Source organism: Tachyglossus aculeatus, unplaced genomic scaffold (genome assembly GCF_015852505.1).
Source record: "Tachyglossus aculeatus isolate mTacAcu1 unplaced genomic scaffold, mTacAcu1.pri scaffold_140_arrow_ctg1, whole genome shotgun sequence".
Lineage (NCBI taxonomy): Eukaryota > Metazoa > Chordata > Mammalia > Monotremata > Tachyglossidae > Tachyglossus > Tachyglossus aculeatus.
Genome location: NW_024044866.1, coordinates 943,237 through 967,056, shown reverse-complemented (window position 1 = coordinate 967,056; position 23,820 = coordinate 943,237). Strand labels below are relative to the sequence as shown.

Here is a 23,820-nt window from a genome sequence, read left to right as displayed (position 1 = left end):
AGTGGGGGACACCACACTGTAGATCATGGGAGCCACCAGATCCAGAACCGAGGGCGAGTCTGCAGGTGGTTTGAGATAGGCAAATACTGCAGTAAAGAGAAAAGTGATGATGACAGTGAAATGGGGCAGGCAGGTGGAGAGGGCTTTGGTTCGGCCCTCGGAGGATGGCATCCTCAGCACGGCTGAGAAGATGAAGACATAGGAGAGGATGATGTAAATGAAGCAGACAGCATCTAAGACTAACCCAGCAGCCACACTCACATCCATGGCAATGTGGACTTCAGAGCAGGAGATCTTCATCAGAGGGGGGACGTCACAGAAGAACTGCTCAACAAAATTGGACCCACAAAATGTCAGGGAGAAGGTGGAAGCTGAAAGCAAGACACCAAACAGACCCCCACTGAGCCATGACGCTGCTGCCATGTGTATACAAGCTGTTTTGTTCATGATGAGCTCATAGCGCAGGGGGGAGCAGATGGCAGCATAGCGGTCATAAGACATTGCAGTGAGAACATAAAACTCTGAAGCAGCAAACAAGACCACTAGGAAGAGCTGCAAGACACAACCCAGAAAGGAGATGGAGCTATCATTGGTCAAGGAGGTGACAATGGATTTGGGTACCGTTGTAGAAATGTAGCAGAGAGCAGTGAAGGACAAGTTCTTGAGAAAGAAGTACATGGGGGTGTGGAGATGCTGGTTGAGGGTGGTGACAGCAATAATTAGGAGATTCCCCAGAAGGGCCAGTAGGTAGACCAGGAGAAACAGCATGGCATGGAGCAGCTGCAGCTCCCTGATGTCAGAGAAACCCAGGAGGAGGAACTCAGCCACCGTGGAGATGTTGGTCATTTCAGGGAAATGATGCTGACTCCCTGGAAAGAAAGAGGGGAACTTCAATTTAGAAACATTGGCATTCCCTCCAGGCTTTAAGTTCCTTCTGGGCAGGTAACACTTCTACAAATTATATCATATTGTACCCTCCCAAGCACTTAATACAGTGCTTTACACACTGTAAGCGATCAATAAATATGATTGATTCCCATTTTAAGAAATAAAGCAGTTGTATTCATTGATCACCTATAGAGTTCAATAGCATTGATACATGTAGGGGTATGAACATATCAAGCAATAGCTCAATGGTATTTACTGTATACTCACTGTGTGCAGAGCACTGTACTAAGTGCTCCTATTCTATCCTAATCTTCCTCGAACTATCAGCTGCCTTCGACACCGTGGACCACCCCCTTCTCCTCTACACGCTATCCAACCTTGCCTTCACAGGCTCCGTCCTCAACTGGTTTTCCTCTTATCTCTCCGGCCATTCATTCTCAGTCTCCTTGCGGGCTCCTCCTCCCGCTCTCGACCCCTTACTTTTGCGGTTCCTCAAGGGTCAGTTTTTGGTCCCCTTCTGTTCTCTATCTACACTAACTCCCTTGGTGAACTCATTCGCTCCCACGGCTTCAACTATCATTTCTACGCTGATGACACCCAAATCTACATCTCTGCCCTTGCTCTCTCTCCCTCCTTTCAGGCTCGTGTCTCCTCTTGCCTTCAGGACATCTCCATCTGGATGTCTGCCCGACATCTAAAACTCAATATGTCCAAGATGGAACTCCTTATCTTTCCTCCCAAACCCTGCTCTCTCCTTGACTTTCCCGTCACTGTAGACAGCACTACCATCCTTCCCATCTCACAAGCCAGCAACCTTGGTGTCATCCTCGACTCAGCTCTCTCGTTCTCCCCTCACATCCAATCCGTCACCCAAACCTGCCGGTTTCACCTCCAGAATATCGCCAAGATCCGCCCTTTCCTGTCCATCCAAACCGCTACCTTGCTGGTTCAATCTCTCATCCTATCCTGGCTGGATTACAGCATCAGCCTCCTCTCTGATCTCCCATCCTCCTGTCTCTCCCCACTTCAGTCTATACTTCACTCTGCTGCCCGGGTCATCTTTGTGCAGAAACGTTCTGGGCATGTTACTCCCTTGCTCAAAATTCTCCATTGGCTGCCTGTCAACCTATGAATCAAGCAAAAACTCCTCACTCTCGGCTTCAAGGCTCTCCATCACCTCGTCCCCTCCTCTGTCACCTCCCTTCTGTCCTTCTCCAGCCCAGCCCGCACCCTCCGTTCCTCTGCCACTAACCACCTCACTGTACCTCATTCTCGCCTGTCCCGCTGTCGACCCCTGGCCCACGTCCTCACCCTGGTCTGGAATGGCCACCCTCTACACATCTGCCTAGCTAGCTCTCTTCCTCCCTTGAAAGCCCTATTGAGAGCTCACTTCCTCCAGAAGGCCTTCCCAGACTGAGCCCTTTTTTTCTTCTCCTCCTCCCCAGCCCCCCGGCCTACCTCCTTCCCCTCCCCACAGCACCTGTAAATATATTTGTACAGATTTAGTACTCTATTTATTTTACTTGTACATATTTACTATTCTATTTATTTGTTGATGATGTGCATATAGCTTTAATTCTATTTTATCTGATGGTTTTGACACCTGTCTACATGTTTTGTTTTGATGTCTGTCTCCTGCTTCTAGACTGTGAGCCTATGTTGGGTAGGGACCGTCTCTATATGTTGCTGACTTGTACTTCCCAAGCACTTAGTATAGTGCTCTGCACACAGTCAGCGCTCAATAAATACTATTGAATGAATGAATGAATGTTTGGGAGAGTTCAATCCAACGGAGTTGGCAGATATTTTTCTACCCACTAGGAGGTAACAATCCAGTGGGTAGAATCTGCATACGATGAATGCTTAATAAATATGATGGAATGATAGCATCGATGAAGTAATCAACACTAATTCCTTTTGGAGTTTGCCAGCGCTTGAAACAGTGCCTCAAACATAGTAAGCACTTAACAGATACCATCATCATTATTATTAAATCAATCTGTTGTACTTATTTGTCACCTGTAATGTTCAATAGTATTAATATGTGAAGTGGTCTGGCACATATTGACTAATGCTGTCGATTCGCCTCTGACCCTTAGCGACTCCATGGATGCATCTCTCCCAGACTGCCCCACCTCCATCGGCAAGCATTCTGGTACTGTATCCATAGAGGTGTCTTGGTGAAAATAGAGAAGTGGTTTGCCATTGCCTTCTTCCACCCAGTAAACCTGAGTCTCCACCCTCGACTCTCCTTCCTGCCACTGCTGCCCAGAACAGGTGCATTTAACTTGTAGTGGACTGCCTTCCACTAGCTAGCCAATGCCCAAGCTAGGAATAGAATGGGTATCCCTCTGCCTGACTCTCCCTCCCTTAGCTGAGTATGTTAGAGTACTGGAATCTCTCTAGGTGTGATCCTGAGAGGGGGCAGGGGCATGTTCCCATCAATTAATCAAACAATGGTATTTACTGAGCACTTAGGGCTCAGTCAATTCCCATTTTACAGATGCGGTATTTGAGGCACAGAGAAGCAAAGTGCCTTGCCCAACATCACCCAGCAGTCAAGGGGCAGAGGCAGGATTAGAACCCAAGTCCCCGAGCTCGTTGTTGGGTAGAGATTGTCTCTATTTGTTGCTGAATTGTACTTTCCAAGCACTTTGTACAGTACAATGCACATAGTACTCAATAAATACTATTGAAAAAATGAATGAATTACTAGCAGAGTCAGGATTCGAACCCAGGTCCCCTAACTACTACCACTACTCTTTGCCTCTCCCTGGGCCCAGACACACTGTTCCCCTGGAAGATGATGGAAGAAGATTCCCTTCTCCTCCTCCCTTCCAGACCTCTGCCAGCCAAGGTTTGTTCACTGCCTGGGCACACATATAGCCGCCGACACAACAAATCTGACTGTGGTTCTCAGAGGAAAATGAAACTAACTGAAGTTTGGTTGACTCCAATCAATTCCTTGCCACTAGCTTCAAGGCTTTTGACCGGTGTTCTCCTCTGTGTTTCCCTTCCCTCTTCACCAACTCCCCTCCAGCCCTTGGAAACAGATGTGCTCCCTGTGCCTCTCCAAAGACATTCCCTTCTCCAACACATGGCTTAGAACCTTCCTTCTGCCCGAATCTCTGTCTCCCTCCAAATTTGCCCAGATTGATGTTTCTTCTCCCCAGGACAAATCAGCCCAGATGCCACCTCTGCATTTACACATTCACAACTGCCCATAGCTCTTCCCTATGTATAGATTCACGTTACTATGGAAGAAGTTATTAAGCTTGCATTCGCATTTTCATGCTTATATTCCCCTAGCTGTAAGCTATTTTGGATCAGTCTTGCCCAGCAGGCTGGTAAGTCCAGGAGAGAAGGGATTGAATCTCTTACCTCGATTATGTTCACCCAATATTTCTGTACGGAGGAGTTGATGATAGTGCTTGTGTTATAGAACCAATCCCACTCTCTCATTCACTCCCTGTCATTTCTCACCAGAAAAATTTTCTGACGTCCAGAACCCACTCCTGGCCGAGGTGACCACAGCATAATGCTGATGCTGTGCAGCAGGGCCCTAGCCAGACATTTTAGCTGGATGGAGGTGGATGAGGAAGAGGAGATGAGTGATGGTTGGGGCCACTGCACTGTCAAATACTTACCCTCCTGAAAGCCCCCCTGCCCCTCTGAGGATGTAGCCCTGCCCTCAATTCTGACACTGGCCCCATGTGTGAGCATTTCCCCTGAATGGCTCCATCTGTTGCAACCTCATCACGGTCTCGCCCTCTCCCTCCAACACCCCCGGGTCACACTCACTGGGGCAGCATAAGACTGTAGGGCTCTGACCTCTGCTGGGGTGGGATGGTCCTCTCTCCACTCCAGTTCTTGGGTGCAGCTGGCTACGAAGGAAGGGACAGCACGGCACCCTCAGCCCCTCTCTTATCTCCTGTGGGCAGGGAGATGTTCTTTAGAGAGTCCCCCATCCCCAAAGATCAACCTGCCACTGCTCTGTGGAGAAACCCTGGAGGATCAACTCAGGTGGGACCTCGTGTCCTGGCCAATGACAAAATCCTCTACCTGCGAGGTCCCTGAGGTCCTGTAGAGGTAAAGGGCCAGTCCCTAAAGCTGCAGCAATGGTTCTGCACCCCAGGGTTCCCATGGAAACAACAGCATCTGCATCCCAACATCCCAACTGTTTCTAATATTACTGACAATCTACATCAACTGTGTGTGGTTTCAGCTTCATCTCATATACCACCTTAGACAATCAGCTTCTCATTCAGTCAGTCAGTTGATAGATTTCATTTTCTGATACCTTCTGATTTCAAAGCTCGAGAGAGCAAGAGATTCCTCTGAATCCATCCTCTGATCCTCCCCCAGGCTGAGTGGGGTGGGGCAGGGGACTGAGGCTTCATGAATGGGAGGATGGGAAGGAGAAATTCCTTGCTTGAGGAAGAATAAGATGGAAATGGCTCCTCCTGTTGTGATGATTTACTAACTTGGGTCCTGGAAACTAGAGTTCCAAATGGCTCCCTTGCTGATTCAATTTCTCATCCTATCCCAACTGGATTACTGCACCAGCCTCCTCTCTGACCTCCCATCCTCCTGTCTCTCCCTGGTTCAGTTTATACTTCACTCGGCTGCCCGGATTTTCTTTGCACAGAAACACTCTGTGCATGTCACTCCCCTCCTCAAAAATCTCCAGTGGTTGCCTGTCAACCTATGAATCATGCAAAAAATCCTAACACTCGGCTACTAGGCTCTCCATCACCTTTTACAGATTTACAGATCCCATTTTACAGATGCGGTATCTGAGGCACAGTGAAACAATGTGATTTGTCCGACATCACACAGTAGACAAGGGGCAGAGCCAGGATTAGAAGCCAGGTTCCCGAGCCGGTTGTACTTTCCAAATTGTACTTTCCAAGTGCTTAGTACAGTGTTCTGCACACAGTAAGCACTCAATCAATATGATCAAATGAATGAAAGAACGAATGGTAGAGTCAGGATTAGAACCCAGGTTCCCTCACTACTACCACTACTATTTGCCTCTCCCTGGGCCCAGACACATTTTTTCCCAGGAAGGTGATGGGAGAAGATTTTCTTCTCCTCCTCCCTTCCAGACCTCCGCCAGCGAAGGTTTGCTCACTCTCTCCCCTGCCTCACCTTGGATACACACACAGCCACCGACACAACACATCTGACTGTGGTTCTCAGAGGAAAATGAAACAGACTGAAGTCTGGTTGACTCCAATCAACTCCTTGCCACTAGCTTCAAGGCTTTTGACTGGTGTTCTCCTCCGTGTTTCCCTTCCCTCTTCACCAACTACCCTCCAGCCCTTGGAAATAGATCTTCTCCCTTTTCCTCTCCTCCTTCTCCCCTCCCCATCCCCCCTCCACCCTATCCCCTTCCCCTCCCCTCAGCACCTGTGCATTTTGGACATATTTATTACTCTATTCATTTTATTAATGATGTGTATTTAACTATAATTCTATATATTCTGATGGTATTGTCACCTGTCTACTGGTTTTGTTTTGTTGTCTGTCTCTCCCTTCTAGATTGTGAGCCCGTTATTGGGTAGGGACCTTCTCTATATGTTGCCGATTTGAACTTCCCAAGCGCTTAGTACCCTGCTCTGCGCACAGTAAGTGCTCAATAAATACGATTGAATGAATGAATGAATGAAAAACGACATTCCCTTCTCCAATACATGGCTCGGATCCTTCTATCTTCCCGAATCTCCCTCTCCCTTCAAATTTGCCCAGATTGATGTTTTTTCTCCCCATGCCAAATCAGGCCAGATACAACCTCTGCATTTATACATTCACAACTGCTCATGGCACTTCCGTACCTGTAGATTCACATTACTAAGCACTTGTTAAGCTGTGCATCCACCTTTCCATTCTTATTTCCCCCTAGCTGTAAATCCTTTTGGATCAGTCTAGCCCAGCAGGCTGGTAAGTCCAGGAGGGAAGGGAATGAATCTCTTACCTCCATTGTGTTCACCCAACATTCCTGCATGGAGGAGTTGATGATAGTGCTCTTGGTCTAGAAACAATCTCTCACATTCTCTCATTCCCTCCCTGTCACTTCTCTCCAGAAACATTTTCTGACGTCCAGGACAAACTCCTGGCCGAAGTGCTTCCGCTGTGCAGCAGGGCAAAAGCCAGGAAGCGACTTCCATGTTAGCTGGATGGAGACGGTTGAGGAAGGGGAGATAAGTGATGGTTGGGGCCACCGAACTGTCAAATGCGTAATAATAATGATAATGATAATAATAATAATAATAATAATAATAATAATAATACTTATTTAGTGTTTACTATGTGCAAACCACTGTTCTAAGCACTGGAGAGGTTACAAGGTGATCAGGTTGTCCCATTCATTCATTCATTCTTTCAATCGTATTTATTGAGTACTTATTGTGTGCAGAGCACTGTACTAAGCGCTTGGGAAGTACAAGTTGGCAACATATAGAGACGGTCCTTACCCAATAGCGGGCTCACAGTCTAGAAGGGGGATACAGAAAACAAAACAAAGCATATTAACAAAATAAAATAAATAGAATAAATATGTACAAGTAAAATAAATAGAGTAATAAATATGTACAAACATATATACAGGTACTGTGGAGAGGGGAAGGAGGTAAGTCGGGGGGGATGGGGAGGGGGGAGGGGAAGAGGAAGGAGGGGGCTTAATCTGGGAAGGCCTCCTGGAGGAGGTGAGCTCTCAGTAGGTCTTTGAAGGGAGGAAGAGAGCTAGCTTGGCGGATGTGGGGAGGGAGGGCATTCCAGGCCAGGGGAGGACGTGGACCGGGGGTCGACAGTGGGATGGGCGAGAACGAGGCACAGTAAGGAGATGTGTGGCAGAGGAGCAGAGGGTGAGGGCTGGGCTGTAGAAGGAGAGAAGGGAGTCACACGTGGGGCTCACATTCTTAATTCCCATTTTACAGATGAGATAACTGAGGCACAGAGAAGTTAAGTGACTTGCCCAAAGTCACACAGCTGACAACCGGAGGAGCTGGGATTTGAAGCCATGACCTCTGACTCCAAAGCCCATGCTCTTTCCACTGAGCCATGCTGCTTCTCCTGAGAGCCCACCTGCCCCCCTGAGGATGTGACCCTGCCCCAAATCCCGAAACTGGCTCCGTGTGGGAGCACTTCCACAGAATGGCTCCATCTCTGGCAACCCCATCATGGTTTCTCCCTCTTGCTCCACCACCCGCCAGTCACACTCACTGGGGCAGCGTAGGGCTGGAGGGCTGTGACCTCGGCTGGCTTGGGATGGTCCTCTCTCCAGTCCAGTTCTTGGGTGCAGCTGGCTATGAAGGAAGGGACGCCATGGTACCCTCAGCCCCTCTCTGATCACCTCTGGGCCGGGAGATGTTCTCCCGCGAGTCCCCCTCCTCAAAGATAAAGCTGCCACTGAGCCGTAGGGAATCCCTGGGGGGCCAACGCTTGTGGGACCTCGTGTCCTGGCCGATGCCAAAAACCTCTGCCTGAGAGGCCCCTGAGGTCCTGCGGAGATAAAGGCCCAGTCTCTAAACCTGCAGCAATGGTGCTGCACCACAGGATTTCCATGGAAACAACAGCATCTGCATCGCAACATCCCAACTGTTTCTAACATTAATGACAATTTACGACAACTGTGGGTGGTTTCAGCTTCACCTCATATACAACCTTAGTCAATCAGCTTCTCATTCAGTCAACTGAACAATTTCATTTTCTGACACCTTCTGATTGCAAAGCTAGACACAGGAAGACATTCCTCTGAATCCGTCCTATGATTCTCCCCCAGGCTGAGTGGGGTGGGACAGGGAACTGGGGTTTTGGGAATGGGATGATGGGAAGGAGAAATTCCTGACTTGAGGAAGAATAGGATGGAAATGGCTCCTCTTGATGTGATGATTTAATAACTTGGGTTCTGGAAGCTAGAGTTCCAACAGTGAATGTCTCTGTCCCCTTTCAAACTCCATTATTATGATTCTTATCATTTTTGTTATCAGGTGTTAACAATTTCTGTGTCCACGTCTGTGCCACATGATGAAGCAGAAACGAAATAATTCTATCGATCGAATGTATTTGTTGTGTGTTTACTGTGCGCAGAACATTGTAGTAAGCACTTTGAAGAGTACAATACAACGGAGTTGGTAGATTCAATGCGTGCCCACAATGGGTTTACAGGCCAAAAGTGAAATTACAGTCCAATCAGACACGTTTCCTGTCCCACAAGGGCTCAGAGTGTAAGAGGAAGTGAGAGCCCTGGAATGGTAAGAACTAATGCCAGATCACACAGCAGGCCAGTGGCCGAGCTGGGGTTAGAACTCATCTGTAAAATGGGGATTAAGATTGTGAACCCCACGTGGGACAACCTGATCACCTTGAAACCTCCCCAGAGCTTAGAACAGTGCTTTGCACAATGTATGCGCTTAATAAATGCCATTATTATTATTATTATTATCATTATTAACTCAGGTAATCATGTGACACCCATTTACATGCCACTTAGTCATGAGTCCTCCTAGGGAATGCATTGTCACTCATCATCATCATCATCATCAATCGTATTTATTGAGCGCTTACTATGTGCAGAGCACTGTACTAAGCGCTTGGGAAGTACAAATTGGCAATATATAGAGACAGTCCCTACCCAACAGTAGGCTCACAGTCATGACCTAATCTTATCAACCAACCTCCCAGACCTTGAAAAATCCTGAATATCCAGACCTCTTCTTTGGGACTCTGGTTCAGTGGGATATATATGGATATGTCCAAAGGCAATTCCTCCTTTAAGGGCGGGTAGGGGATTACTGGTGCATGGACTCAGGCATTTTGTGCCAGCACGGATGCTGGGGGAATGTCCCCTTTAGGATCTTGCCCAGGGCAGCCTTCAGGTCCCTGTTCCTCAGGCTGTAAATGAGGGGGTTCACAGTGGGGGGCACCATGGTGTAGGACATGGAAACCAGTAGGTCCAGAGCTGAGGGCGAGTCTGCAGGTGGTTTGAGAAAGGCAAATGCTGCGGTAAAGACAAAAATGATGAAGACAGTGAGATGGGGCAGGCAGGCGAAGAAGGCTTTGGTTCGGCCCTCAGAGAACGGCATCCTCAGCACGGCTGAGAAGATGAAGATGTAGGAGAGGGTGACGCTAGTGAAGCAGAGGGCGTCCAAGATGAACGCTGCAGCCATACTCACATCAGTGGCAATGTGGACTTCAGAGCAGGAGATCTTCAGTAGAGGGGGGACGTCACAGAAGAACTGCTGGACAGCACTGGATCCACAAAAGGTCTGGGAGAAAGTAGAAGCTGAAAACAAGACTCCCAGCAGATCCCCACTGAGCCATGACGCTGCTGCCATGCGCATACAAGCTGTTTTGTTCATGATGAGCACATAGCGCAGGGGGGAACAGATGGCGGCATAGCGGTCATAAGACATTGCAGTGAGGACAAATAACTCTGAAGCGGCAAGCAGGACCACTAGGAAGAACTGCGAGACACAACCCAGAAAGGAGATGGAGCTGTCACTGGACAAAGAGCTGACAATGGATTTGGGTACCGTGGTAGAAATGGAGCAGAGGTCTATGAAGGACAAGTTCTTGAGAAAGAAGTACATGGGGGTGTGGAGACGCTGGTCAACGGTGGTGACAGCAATAATGAGGAGATTCCCCAGAAGGGCTACTAGGTAGACCAGGGGAAACAGTGTGGCATGGAGCAGCTGTAGCTCCCGGATGTCAGAGAACCCCAGGAGGAGGAATTCAGTCACCGTGGAGATGTTGGTCATTTCTGGGAGATGATGCTGAGTCCCTGGAAAGGAAAAGGGGAACTTCATTTTGGAAATATTGGCATTCCCTCCAGGCTGTAAGTTCCTTTTGAGCAGGTACCACTCCTACAAATTATATTATATCGCATCCTCCCAAGCACTTAGTACAACGTTCTACACACTGTAAGTGATCAATAAATATAATTGACTCCCATTTTAATAAATAAAGCAGTTGTATTTATTGATCACCTATAGAGTTCAATAGTATTGATACATGTAGGGATATGAACACATCAAGCAATAGCTCAATCCATGGTGTTCACTGAATACTCACTGTGTGCAGAACACTGTACTAAGTGATCCTACTCTATCCTAATGCTCCTCGACCTCTCAGCTGCCTTCGACACTGTGGACCACCCCCTTCTCCTCAACATGCTATCCAACCTTGGCTTCACAGGCTCCGTCCTCTCCTGGTTCTCCTCTTATCTCTCCGGCCATTCATTCTCAGTCTCCTCTGTGGGCTCCTCCTCCCCCTCCCATCCCCTTACTGTAGGGGTTCCTCAAGGGTCTGTTCTTGGTTCCCTTCTGTTCTATATCTACACTCACTCCTTTAGTGAACCCATTCGCTCCCATGGCTTGAACTATCATCTCTACGCTGATGACACCCAAATCTACATCTCTGCCCCTGCTCTCTCCCTCCCTCCAGGCTCGTGTCTCCTCCTGCCTTCAGGAAATCTCCATCTGGATGTCTGCCAGTGATCTAAAACTCAATATTTCCAAGACTGAACTCCTTGTCTTCCCTCCCAAACCCTGCCCTCTACCTGAATTTCCCATCACTGTAGACAGCACTACCACCCTTCCCATCTCACAAGCCCACAACCTTGGTGTCATCCTCGACTCAGCACTCTCGTTCACCCAACACATCCAATCCATCACCAAAACCTGCTGGTCTCACCTCCACAATATCGCCAAGATCTGCCCTTTCCTCTCCATTCAAAATGCTGCCTTACTGGTTCAGTCTCTCAATCTATCCCAACTGGATTACCACATAACCCTCCTCTCTGATCTCCCATCCTTCTGTCTCTCCCCACTTCAGTCTATACTTCACTCTGCTGCTCGGATCATATTTGTGCAGAAACGCTCAGGGCATGTTACTCCCCTCCTCAAAAATCTGCAGTGTGGTGGCCTGTCAGCCTACGAATCAAGCAAAAACTCCTCATTCTCGGCTTCAAGGCTCTCCATCACCTTGCCCCGTCCTACCTCACCTCCCTACTTTCCTTCTACAGCCCAGCCCTCACCCTCCACTCCTCTGCCGCTAACCTCCTAACTGTACCTCGTTCTAGCCTCTACCGCCGTCGACCCCCGGCCCACGTCCTTCCTCTGGCCTGGAATGCCCTTCCTCCACACATCCACCAAGCTAGCCTTCTTCCTCCCTTCAAAGCCCTACTGAGAGCTCACCTCCTTCAGGAGCCCTTCCCAGATTGAGCCCCCTTTTTCCTCTCCTCCTCCCCACCCCCCACCCTTCCTCCTTCCCATCCTCACAGCACTTGTATATATATCTATAGCACAGATTTATTACTCTATTTAACGTGTACATATTTACCATTCTATTTATTTTGTTAATGACGTGCATATAGCATTAATTCTATTTATTCTGGTGATTTTGACACCTGTGTACATGTTTTGCTTTGCTGTCTGTCTCCCCCTTCAAGACTGTGAGCCCATTGTTGGATAGGGACCGTCTCTGTATGTTGCCGACTTGTACTTCCCAAGCTCTTAGTACAGTGCTCTGCATTCAAAACTCCCCTATGCTGGGGGGCAGTGTCATGGAAGAGAGTCGAGGAGGAGACTCAAGTTTACTGCAGGGAAGAAGACAATGGTAAACCACTCCTGTATTTTTCCAAGAAAACTCTATGGATGAACTACCAGAACATTTGCAGTTGTGGAATGGGGCATTCCTGGAGAGATATGTCCATTCATTTGCTATGGGTCAGAGATGACACGATAGCATAAGAAAAGAAAAAGAAGCATTCAAACATCTCTCTTCCAAACCCTTCACTGGCACCATGTATCTTTTCACATGAAAAAATACCTCACAAATTTCTTCAAGGCTTTCTACCACGTGAGACTCACTCTTAATTCCCATTTTAGAGATGCGGTATTTGAGGCACATGGAAGCAAGGTGACGTGTCCAGCAGCATGGCTCAGTGGAAAAAGCCTGGGCTTTGGAGTCAGGGGTCATGAGTTCAAATCCCGGCTCTACCAATTGTCAGCTGTGTAACTTTGGGCCAGTCACTGAAGTTCTCTGGGCCTCAGTTCCCTCATCTGTAAAATGGGGATTAAGACTGTGAGCCCCCCATGGGACAACCTGATCTCCTCGTAACCTCCCCAGCGCTTAGAACAGTGCTTTGCATGTAGTAAGTGCTTAATAAATGCCATCATTATTATTACTATTATTGTCCGACACCACACAGCAGACAAGGGGCAGAGCCAGGATTAGAACCTAGGTCCCTGAGCCAGTTGTTGGGTAGGGATTGTCCCTATTTGTTGCCAAATTTTACTTTCCAAGCACTTAGTACAGTGCTCTGTACACAGTAAGCACTCAGTCAATACAATTGTGTAAATGAATGAATGAAGGAATGAGTGGCAGAGTCAGGATAAGAACCCAGGTTCCCTCACTACTACCACTGCTTTTTGCCTCACCCTGGGCCCATATACCCTTTTTCCCCGGGAAGTGTTGGGAGAAGATTCCCTTCTCCTCCTCCCCTCCAGACCTCTGCCGACCAAGGTTTGCTCACTGCCTCCTCTGCCCCACCTTGGATACACACACAGCGGCTGACACAACCAATCCGATTGTGGTTCTCAGAGGAAAATGAAACAGACTGAAGCCCGGTTGACTCCAATCAACTCGTTGCCACTAGCTTCAAGGCTCTTCCCCTCCCCACAGCACTTGTACATGTTTGTGCATATTTATTACTCTTTTTTATTAATGATGTGTATTTAGCTATAATTCTATTTATTCTGATGGTATTGTCACCTGTCCATTTGTTTTGTTTTGTTGTCCAAGCACTTAGTACAGTGCTCTGCACACAGTAAGCGCTTAATAATCACGATTGAATGAATGAATGAATGAATGAATGAAAAAGGACCTTCCCTTTTCCAACACATGGCTTAGATCCTTCTTTCTTCCCGAATCTCCCTGTCCCCTCAGACTTGCTCAGATTGATGTTTATTTTCCCCATGCCGATTCAGGCCAGATACTTCCTCTGCATTTACACATTCACAACTGCTCATTGCACTTCCCTACCCATAGATTCACATTACTAAGCACTTATCAAGCTGTGCATCCAGCTTTCCAGTCTTATTTCTCCCTAGCTGTAAATTCTTTTGAATCAGTCTAGCCCAGCAGACTGGTAAGTCCAGGAGGGAAGGGATTACCTCCATCGTGTTCACACAAGGTTCCTGCATGGAGGAGTTGATGAGAATGCTCGAGGTCTAGAACCAATCACACTCTCTCATTCCCTCCCTGTCATTTCTCACCAGAAACATTTCTGACATCCAGGACACACTCTTGGCTGAAATGACCACAACATAATGCTTACACTGTGCAGTGGGGCCCCAGTCGGACACTTTAGCTGGATGGAGGTGGATGAGGAAGGGGAGATGAATGATGGTTGGGGCCACTGCACTGTCAAATACCTACCCTCCTGAAAGCCCACCTGCCCTTATGAGGACGTAGCCCTGACCCAAAGTCCAACCATGGCCCCATGTGTGAGCATTTCCCCTGAATGGCTCCATCTCTTGCATCCCCATCGTGGTCTCTCCCTCCACCTCCAACACCCTCCAGTCACACTCACTGGGGCAGCGTAAGTCTGTAGGGCTCGGACCTCCGCCGAGTTGGGATGCTCCTCCCTACACTCCAGTTCTTGGGTGCAGCTGGCAATGAAGGAAGGGACAGCGTGACACCCTCAGCCCCTCTCTTATCTCCTGTGGGCAGGGAGATGTTCTTCAGAGAGTCCCCCGTCCCCATAGATAAAACAGCCACTGCTCTGTGGGGAACCCCTGGAGGTTCAACTCAGGTGGGACCTCGTGTTCTGGTCAATGCCAAAATCCTCTGCCTGGGAGGTCCCTGAGGTCCTTTAGGGATAAAGGACCCGGCTCTAAAGCTGCAGCAATGGTGCCGCACCCGGGGGTTCCCATGGAGATAACAGCATCTGCATCCCAACATCCCAACCGTTTCTAATGTTACTGACAATCTACATCAACTGTGGATGGTTTCAGCTTCATCTCATATACCACCTTAGACAGCCAGCTTCTCATTTAGTCAGTCAGTTGATAGATTTCATTTTCTGACAACTTCTGATTTCAAAGCTCGAGAGAGCAAGAGATTCCTCTGCATCCATCCTATGATCCTGCCCCAGGCTGAGTGGGGTGGGGCAGGGAATTGAGGTTTTCAGGATGAGATGATGGGAAGGAGAAATTCCTGGGTTGAGGACGAATAGGATGGAAATAGCTCCTCTTGTTGTGATGATTTACTAACCTGCGTTCTGGAAACTAGAGTTCCAAACCACTACCTTGCTGGTTCAATCTCTCATCCTGTCCTGACTGAATTACTGCACCAGCCTCCTCTCTGATCTCCCATCCTCCTGTCTCTCCCTGGGCACATTCTGGGAGATCCGGGGACGCTCTGGGCATGTTACCCCCCACCTCAAAAATCTCCAGTGGTTTCCTGTCAACCTACACATCATGCAAAAACTCCTCTTCTCGGCTTCAAGGCTCTCCATCACATTGCCACCTCCTACCTCAACTCCCTTCTCTCCTTTTCCAGCCCAGCCTGTATCCTCCAATCCTCTACCTGTAACCTCCTCACTGTGCTTCGTTCTTTCTTGTCCCACCATTGACCCCCGGCCCATGTCCTCCCCCGGCGTGAAATGCCCTCCATCCACATATCAACCAAACTAGCTCTTTTCCTCCCTTCAAAGCTCTACTGAGAGCTCACCTCCTCCAGGAGGCCTTTCCAGATTGAACCTCCTGTTTCCTCTCCTCCTCCCCATCCCTCCTCTCTGTCCTACCTCCTTCCCCTCCCCACAGCACTTGTCTATATTTATACAGATTTATTACTCTATTTCTTTTACTTGTACGTATTTACTACTCTATTTTGTTAATGATGTCCATATAGCTATTATTCTATTTATTCTGATAGTTTTGACACCTGTCTACATGTTTTATTTTGTTGTCTGTCTCCCCCTTCTAAACTGCGAGCCCGTTGTTGGGTAGGGACCGCCTCTATATGTTGCCAAATTGTACTCCCCAAGCACTTAGTCCAGTTTTCTGCACACAGTAAGCGCTCAATAAATACGATTGAATGAATGAATGAATGAATGAATAGAGTTCCATCAGTGAATGTGTCTGTCTCTTTTCAAACACCATTATTATTATCATTTTTATTATTCGGTGTTAGCAATTTCTGTGTCAAGGTCTGTGCCACGTGATGATAAATAATTCAATCTATCGATAGTATTTGTTGAGTGCTTACTGTGTGCATTACATTGTACTAAGCGCTTTGAAAAGTACAATACAATGGAGTTGGTGGATACAATCCGTGCCCACAATGAGCTTACAGTCCAAGGATGAAATTATATTCCAAACAGACATGTTTCCTGTCCCACAGGGGCTCAGAGTGTAAGAGGAAGTGAAAGCCCTGGAATGGTAAGACACAAGCTCCAGGTCACACAGCAGGCCAGTGGCCGAGTTGGGATTAGAACTCAGGTCATGTGACACCCATTCACATGCCATTGAGCCATGAGGCTTCCTAGGGAATGCACTGCCACTCATGACCTAGTCTTATCAGCCAACTTCCCAGACCTTGACAAATCCTGAATACCCAGACTTGATCTTCGGGCCTCTTGTTCAGTGGAATATATATGGATATGCTTAATGGCAATTCCTCCTTTTATTGAGGGTACGGGACTATTAGTACATTGACACAGGTATTTTGTCCCAGAATGGATGTTGGGGGAATGTCCCCCTTAGGATCCTGCCCAGGGCAGCCTTCAGGTCCCTGTTCCTCAGGCTGTAGATGAGGGGGTTCACAGTGGGGGGCACCACAGTGTAGAACATGGAAACCAGCAGATCTAGAGCTGAGGGCAAGTCTGCAGGTGGTTTGAGATAGGCAAAGAATCCGGTAAAGAGAAAAATGATGATGACAGTGAGATGGGGCAGGCAGGTGGAGAAGGCTTTGGCTCGGCCCTCAGAGGATGGCATCCTCAGCACGGCTGAGAAGATGAAGACGTAGGGGAGGGTGATGTAGGTGAAGCAGATGGCATCTAAGACTAACCCAGCAGCTACACTCACATCAATGGCAATGTGGACTTCAGAGCAGGAGATCTTCAGCAGCGGGGGGACGTCACAGAAGAACTGCTCAACAATATTGGACCCACAAAAAGTCAATGAGAAGGTGGAAGCTGAACTCAAGACTCCAAACAGACCCCCACTGAGCCATGACGCTGCTGCCATGAGCATACAGGCTGTTTTGTTCATGATGAGCTCATAAAGCAGGGGGGAGCAGATGGCAGCATAGCGGTCATAAGACATTGCGGTGAGGACAAAAAGCTCTGAACCGGCAAACAAGACCACTAGGAAGAGCTGTGAGACACAACCTAGAAAGGAGATGGAGCTATCACCGGTCAAGGAGATGACGATGGCTTTGGGTACCGTGGTAGAAATATAGCAGAGGTCTATGAAGGACAAGTTCTTGAGAAAGAAGTACATGGGGGTGTGGAGACGCTGGTCGAGAGTGGTGGCAGCAACAATGAGAAGATTCCCCAGAACGGCTACTAGGTAGACAAGGAGGAACAGCGTGGTGTGGAGCAGTTGCAGCTCCCGGATGTCAGAGAACCCCAGGAGGAGGAACTCAGTCACGGTGGAGATGTTGATCATTGCTGGGAGATGATGCTGACTCCCTGGAAAGGAAGAGGGGAACTTCAATTTAGAAATATTGGCATTCACTCCAGGTTGTAAGTTCCATTTGGGCAGGTAACACTTCTACAAATGATATCATATTGTACCCTCCCAAGCACTTAGTACAGTACTCTACATACTGTAAGTGATCAATAAATATGATTGATTCCCATTTTAATAAATAAGGCAATTGTACTCATTGATCACCTATAGAGTTCAATAGTATTGATAAATGTAGGGGTATTCATTCATTCATTCAATCGTATTTATTGAGCGCTTACTGTGTTCAGAGCACTGTACTAAGCGCTTGGAAAGTACAAGTTGGCAACATATAGAGACGGTCCCTACCCAACAGTGGGCTCACAGTCTAGAAGGGGGAGACAGAGAACAAAACAAAACATATTAACAAAATAAAATAATTAGAATATATATGTACAAGTAAAATAAATAAATAAATAGAGTAATAAATACGTACAAACATATATACATATATACAGGTGCTGTGGTGAGGGAGAGGAGGTAAGGCGGGGGGGAAGGGGAGGGGGAGGAGGGAGAGAAGAAGGAGGGGTCTCAGTCTGGCAAGGCCTCCTGGAGGAGATGAGCTCTCAGTTGGGCCTTGAAGGGAAGAAGAGAGCTAGCTTGGCGGATGTGCAGAGGGAGGACATTCCAGACGAGGGGGATGACGTGGGCCGGGGGTCGATGTCAGGATAGGCGAGAACGAGGCACGGTGTGGAGATTAGTGGCAGAGGAGCGGAGGGTGCAGGCTGGGCTGTAGAAGGAGAGAAGGGAGGTGAGGTAGGAGGGGGCGAGGTGATGGAGAGCCTTGAAGTCGAGGGTGAGGATTTTTTGCCTGATGCGTAGGTTGATTGGTAGCCACTGGAGATTTTTGAGGAGGGGAGTAACATGCCCAGAGCGTTTCTGGACAAAGACAATCCGGGCAGCGGCATGAAGTATGGATTGAAGTGGGGAGAGACAAGAGGATGGGAGATCGGAGAGGAGGCTGATACAGTAATCCAGACAGATTAGGATGAGAGCTTGAACGAGCAGGGTAGCAGTTTGGATGGAGAGGAAAGGGCAGATCTTGACAATGTTGCGGAGGTGAGACCGGCAGGGTATGAGCACATCAATCAATAGCTCAATGGTATTTACTGAATAGCACTCTAGTAAGTGCTAGGGAGAGTTCAGTCCAACGGAGTTGGCAGATAGTTTCCTCCCCACCAGGAGGTAACAGTCTAGTGGGTAGACTCCACATACCATAAATGCTTAATAAATATGATGGATTGATAGCATCGATGAAGTAATCAACACTAATTACTTTTGGAGTTTGCTAGCGTTTATAACAGTGCTTCACACATAGTGAGAGCTTAACAAATTCCATCATCATTATTATTAAATCAATCTGTTGTATTTATTTTTCACCTGTAGTGTTCAATAGGATTAATATGTGCAGTGCTCTGGCATGTGTTGACTTATACTGTGGATTGGCCTCCGACCTATAGCAACTCCATAGACACATATCTCCCAGAATGCCCCACCTCCATCTGCAAGCGTTCTGGTAGTGGATCCATAGAGTTTTCTTGGTAATAACAGAGAAATGGTTCTTCCACCCAGTAAATGTGAGTCTCCACCCTCGACTCTCTCCCCTGCCACTGCTGACCAGAACAGGTGCGATTTGACATGCAGCAGATTGTCTTCCACCCCCTAGCCACTGCCCAAGGTAGGAATGGAATGGGCATCCCTCTGCTTGACTCTTCCTCCCTTGGCTGAACCTGGACGAGTACTGGAAACTTTCCAGGTGTGATCCTGAGGGGGGGCAGGGGTATGTACCCATCAATTAATCAAACAATGGTATTAACTGAGCACTTAGGGCTTAGTCTTAATTCCTATTTTACAGATGCAGTATTTGAGGCACAGAGAAGCAAAGTGCCTTGGCCAAGTCACCCAGCAGTCAAGGGGCAGAGCCATGATTAGAACCCAGTTTCCTAAGCTTCTTGTTAGGTAGGGATTGTCTCTATCTGTTGCCGAATTGTACCTTCCGAGCATTCAGTACAGTTCTCTGCACATAGTAAGTGCTCAGTTAATACGATTGAATGAATGAATTAATTAATAGCAGAGTCAGGATTAGAACCCAGGTCCCCTTACTACTACCACTACTCTTTGCCTCTCACTGGGCCCAGACACATTTTTTTCCCTGGAAGATGATGGGAGAAGATTCCCTTCTCCTCCTCCCCTCCAGACCTCTGCCGGCCAAGGTTTGCTCACTGTCTCCCCTGCCCCCGCTTTGATACACAGATGCCGACATAACCAATCTGACTGTGGTTCTCACAGGAAAATGAAACAGAATGAAGTCTGGTTGACTCCAATCAACTCCTTGCCACTAGCTTCAAGGCTTTTGACCAGTGTTGTCCTCCGTGTTTCCCTTCCCTCTTCACCAACTCCCCTCCAGCCCTTGGAAACAGATTTGCTCCCTGTGCTTCTCCAAGGACATTCCCTTCTCCAACACATGGCTTAGATCTTTCCTTCTGCCCAAATCTCCCTCTGCCTCCAAATTTGCCCAGATTGAGGTTTCTTCTCCCCATGCCAAATCAGCCCAGATGCCAACTCTGCATTTACACATTCACAACTGCTCATAGGTCTTCCCTGCATATAGATTCACATTACTGTGGAAGAAGTTATTAAGCTGTGCATTCACATTTTCATGCTTATTTCCCCCTAGATGTAAATTATTTTGGATCAGTCTTGCCCAGCAGACTGGTAGGTCCAGCAGGGAAGGGACTGAATCTCTTACCTCCATTGTGTTCACCTGACATTTCTGCATGGAGGAGTTGATGATAGTGCTGGTAGTCTAGAACCAATCACACCCTCTCATTCCCTCCCTCTCACTTTCCCAACAGAAACATTTTCTGACATCCAGGACCCACTTCTCTCCAATGTGACCACTGCATAATGCTGAGGCTGTGCTGCAGGGCCCCAGCCAGCCACTCACACACACACACACACACACACACACACACACACACACACTCTCTCTCTCTCTCTCTCTCTCTCTCTCTCTCTCTCTCTCTCTCCCTCTCTCTCTCCCTCTCTCTCTCTCTCTTAAACTGACTGTGGTTACGTAAATACACACAGTCACACAAACCCACACCTATTTACCCAATCATTTGTTCATTTAACTACTTGCTAAAGCATCGCTCCCCCAACTCAGAATCGTACCTGAAGAGTTTTCAGTACTCTACCAGTCTCGGCTACCAGACGGACAGTTAAGTAGGGGCATACCCATTCCATTCCCAGCTTGGGCAGTGGCTAGCGGGTGGAAGGCAATCTGCTGCAATTCAAAACTCCCCTCTGCTGGGCAGCAGTGTCATGGGAGAGAGTCGAGGAGGAGACTCAAGTTTACTGCAGGGAAGAAGGCAATGGTAAACTACTTCTGTATTTTTACCACGAAAACTCTATAATAATGATGGCATTTGTTAAGCACTTACTATGTGCAGAGCACTCTTCTAAGCGCTGGGGGACACACAAGGTGATCAAGTTGTCCCACGTGGGGCTCACAGCTTTAACCCCATTTTACAGGTGACGTAACTGAGGCTCAGAGAAGTTAAGTGACTTGCCCCAGGTCACACAGCAGACATGTGGTGGAGTCGGGATTCAAACCCATGACCTCTGACTCCAAAGCCCGTGCTCTTTCCACTGAGCCACACTGCTTCTCTATGGAAGAACTACCAGAACATTTGCAGTTGGAGAATGGGGCATTCCTGGAGAGATATGACCATTCATTTGCTATGGATCAGAGATGACACGATAGCATAAGAAAAGACAAAGAAGAGTTCAAACACCTCTCCTCCAAACCCTTCACTGGCACCATGTATCTTTTCAAATGAAACAAAAGTACCTCACAATTATCTTCAAGGCTTTCTACCATGTTAGACTCACTCTTAATTCCCATTTTACAAATGAGGTGTCTAAGGCACAGAGAAGCAAAGGGACTTGCCTGACGTCACACAGCAGACAAGGGGCAGAGCCAGGATTAGAACCTAGGTCCCCGAGCCTGTTGTTGGGTAGGGATTGTCCCTATTTGTTGCCAAATTGTACTTTCCAAGCAGTTAGTACAGTGCTTTGCACACAGTAAGTGCTCAATCAATACGATTGAATGAATGAATGAATGAATGGCAGAGTCAGGATTAGAACCCAGGTCCCCTTACTACTACCATCCAGGCATGCTAGCTGCATGGAGGTGGATATGGTAGGGGAGATAAGTGATGATTGCGGCCACTGCACTGTTAAATACGTACCCTCCTGAAAGACTACCCGCCCCTCTGAGGAAGTAACCCTGATCCAAAGTCGGACACTGGCCCCAGGTGTGAGCACTTCCCCTGAATGGCTCCATCTGTTGCATCCCCATCACGGTCTCTCCCTCCCCCTCCAACACCGCCCCCGTCAGACTCACTGGGGCAGCGTAAGGCTGTAGGGCACTGACCTCTGCTAGCTTGGGATGTTCCTCTCTCCACTCCAGCTCTTGGGTGCAGCTGGCTATGAAGGAAGGAATGGCATGGCACCCTCAGCCTCTCTCTTATCTCCTGTGGGCAGGAAGATGTTCTTCAGAGAGTCCCCCACCTCTAAAGATAAAACAGCCACTGCTCCGTGGGGAACCCCTGGAGGATCAACTCAGGTGGGACATCGTGTCCCGGCCAATGCCAAAATCCTCTGCCTGTGAGGTCCCTGAGGTCCTGCAGAGATAAAGGCCCAGTCCCTAAAGCTGCAGAAATGGTGCTGCACCCCAGGGTTCCCATGGAAACAACATCATCTGCATCCCAACATCCCTAAGGTTTCTAATGTTACTGACAATCTACATCAACTGTGGGTGATTTCAGCTTCAACTCATATACCACCTTCGACAATCAGCTTCTCATTCAGTCAGTCAATTGATAGGTTTCATTTTCTGACACCTTCTGATTTCAAAGCTTGAGAGAGCAAGAGATTCCTCTGAATCCATCCTCTGATCCTCCCCCAGGCTGCGTGGGGTGGGGCAGGGGGCTGAGGTTTTGAGAATGGGGTGATGGGAAGGAGAAATTCCTGGCTGGAGGAAGAATAAGATGGAAATGGCTCCTCCTGTTGTGATGATTTACTAACCTAGGTTCTGGAAACTAGAGTTACAAACTGCTCCCTTGCTAGTTCAATCTCTCATCCTATCCCAACTGTATTACTGCACCAGCCTTCTCTCTGATCTCCCAACCTCCTGTTTATCCCCAGGTCAGTCTATACTTCACTCTGCTGCCTGGATTTTCTCTGTACAGAAATGTTCTGGGCATGTCACTCCCGTTCTCAAAAATCTCCAGTGGTTGCCCCCAAGTGCTTAGTCCAGTGCCCTTCACACAGTAATCACTCAATAAATACAATTTAATGAATGGAGTTCCAACAGTGAATGTCTCTATCTCTTTTCAAACATCGTTATCATTATTAGTTTTATTATTCGGTGTTAATTTCTGTGTCAAAGTCTGTGCCACGTGATGATAAATAATTCAATCTATTGATGGTATTTGTTGAGTGTTTACTGTGTGCATTACATTGTACTAAGCGCTTTGAAGAGTACAATACAGTGGGTTGGTAGATACAATCTGTGCCCACAATGAGCTTACAGCCCAAAGATGAACTTACAATCCAAACGGACATGTTTCCTGTCCCACAGGGGTTCTGAGTGTAAGAGGAAGTAAGATCTCAGGAAGGGTAAGACACTAACGCCAGGTCACACAGCAGGCCAGTGGCCGAGCTGGGATTAGAACGTGGGTCATGTGACACCCATTCACATGCCATTGAGCCATGAGGCCTCCTAGGGAATGCATTGCCACTCATGGCCTAGTCTTATTAGCCAACCTCCCAGACCTTGACAAATCCTGAATATCCGGACTTGTTGCTTCGGACTCTGTATCAGTGATATATTTTGATATGTCTGAGGGCAATTCCTCTTTTAAAGGGGTGGTAGGGGATTATTGGTACCTGGACACAGACGTTTTTTCCCAGAATGGATGCTGGGGGAATGTCCCCTTTAGGATCCTGCCCAGGGCAGCCTTCAGGTTCTTGTTCCTCAGGCTGTAGATAAGGGGGTTCGCAGTGGGGGGCACCACAGTGTAGAACATGGAAACCAGCAGATCCAGAGCCGAGGGCAAATCTGAAGGTGGTTTGAGATGGGCAAATGCTCCGGTAAACAGAAAAATGATGATGACAGAGAGATGGG

The 23,820-nt window shown here is 47.9% G+C and overlaps 1 protein-coding gene across 1 annotated transcript; it reads right to left on the bottom strand.

Moving 5' to 3' along the window:
* Positions 1-20,953, bottom strand: LOC119923076 (olfactory receptor 14A16-like; the record flags this gene model as incomplete). The annotated part of the gene is given in 9 exon segments (XM_038742630.1): positions 1-86; positions 8,243-8,391; positions 9,685-9,722; positions 9,984-10,081; positions 10,235-10,355; positions 14,486-14,564; positions 16,494-16,654; positions 16,656-17,586; positions 20,928-20,953. Coding segments are annotated over 9 exon segments (1,689 nt in total), but the record flags the coding sequence as incomplete, so codon positions are not given.
* Between the last annotated feature and the right edge of the window lie 2,867 nt (positions 20,954-23,820).